The sequence below is a fragment of the Lottia gigantea genome (genome assembly GCF_000327385.1).
Source record: "Lottia gigantea unplaced genomic scaffold LOTGIsca_8623, whole genome shotgun sequence".
In the NCBI taxonomy this organism is placed as follows: Eukaryota; Metazoa; Mollusca; class Gastropoda; family Lottiidae; genus Lottia; species Lottia gigantea.
This window is the reverse complement of record NW_008710843.1, coordinates 1-1,524: the sequence shown is the minus strand read 5'-3', so window position 1 is coordinate 1,524 and position 1,524 is coordinate 1. Positions and strand designations below refer to the sequence as shown.

The window sequence follows — 1,524 nt, the reverse complement described above, 5'->3', positions numbered from 1 at the left end:
ACCTAAAGCCAGACCCAAACAACAGATTTTTATTTTTATTAAACGCACATGACTCAAAACATTCTTTCTCAAACAAATGGTTCTGAAATCAAAACCAAAACAATAGTTTACACAAAAGAATTTTGTAATGAATCAATGTTCAGCATACAAAAGTCTGTAATTTGCTCAATATCATATCTGAATTATAAAGGAAAACATATCTCAGGGTATAATTTGTCAACACGTGCTAGACTGAATCTTACAGTAGACAGCTTCAGGATTTTAGAATTCAGAATGTGTGTTTAAGAAAAGGAAAAAAACGTATATTACAATCACAAGATTCTGTGATTCTGTCTTGCTCTTGTCTCTGTAAAAACTACATACCTCAGAATACTTCTTCTAATTAATTCAAAGCCATTAACATTCTCAAAATGACGGATATCTGTATGCATAGGTTGTATGTTAGTTCTAATAGGTCTAGAGAATGATGGATGCATGATGGTAAAACCTGTAAGGAAAGGAAGTATGGTTAATGTCTGACATTGAAGCACCAATGACTCCATTTGACGATAAATCATGCTATTTACAAGTAAATCAGAGTATAATTTTATGGTTGAAATTCAGTAAGTTTATCTAAGATCATTTATTCAAGTCATTGTAAGATCATGATTCAAAGTTAATCCAAGATCATGATTCAAAGTTAATCTAAGATCATTTATTCAAAGTCATTCTAAGATCATGATTCAAAGTTATTGTAAGTTCATTGTTCAAAATTAATCCAAGTTCATGATTCAAAGTCATTCTAAGATCATGATTCAAAGTTGATTCAAAGTTATTGTAAGATCATGATTCAAATTTAGTCTAAGAGCATTTTTCAAAGTTATTCTAAGATTGTGATTCAAAGTTATTGTAAGATCATGATTTAAAGTAAATCCAAGATCATGATTTAAAGTAAATCCAAGATCATGATTCAAAGAAATTGTAAGATCATGATTCAAAGAAATTGTAAGATCAAGATTCAAAGTAAATCTACTATTGTTAGTCAAAGTTAATCCAAGATCGTGCTTCAAAGTTAACCTAAGATCATTTATTCAAAGTCATTCTAAGATCATGATTCAAAGTTATTGTAAGTTCATGGTTCAAAATTAATCCAAGTTCATGATTCAAAGTCATTCTAAGATCATGATTCAAAGTTGATTCAAAGTTATTGTAAGATCATGATTCAAATTTAGTCTAAGAGCATTTTTCAAAGTTATTCTAAGATTGTGATTCAAAGTTATTGTAAGATCATGATTTAAAGTAAATCCAAGATCATGATTTAAAGTAAATCCAAGATCATGATTCAAAGAAATTGTAAGATCATGATTCAAAGAAATTGTAAGATCAAGATTCAAAGTAAATCTACTATCGTTAGTCAAAGTTAATCCAAGATCGTGCTTCAAAGTTATTCTAAGATCACGATTCAATGGTTCTCCAAGATCACAATTCAAAGTTATTGCAAAATCATGATTGCAATGTGTAAAAAGTTATACGTACCATCAACAG

At 28.9% G+C, this 1,524-nt stretch overlaps 1 protein-coding gene across 1 annotated transcript; it reads right to left on the bottom strand.

Moving 5' to 3' along the window:
- Nucleotides 1-794: 794 nt before the first annotated feature.
- On the bottom strand, nucleotides 795-1,070 carry LOTGIDRAFT_148409 (hypothetical protein; the record flags this gene model as incomplete). The annotated part of the gene is made up of 1 exon (XM_009067818.1): nucleotides 795-1,070. A coding segment is annotated over one exon (276 nt), but the record flags the coding sequence as incomplete, so codon positions are not given.
- Nucleotides 1,071-1,524: the final 454 nt, after the last annotated feature.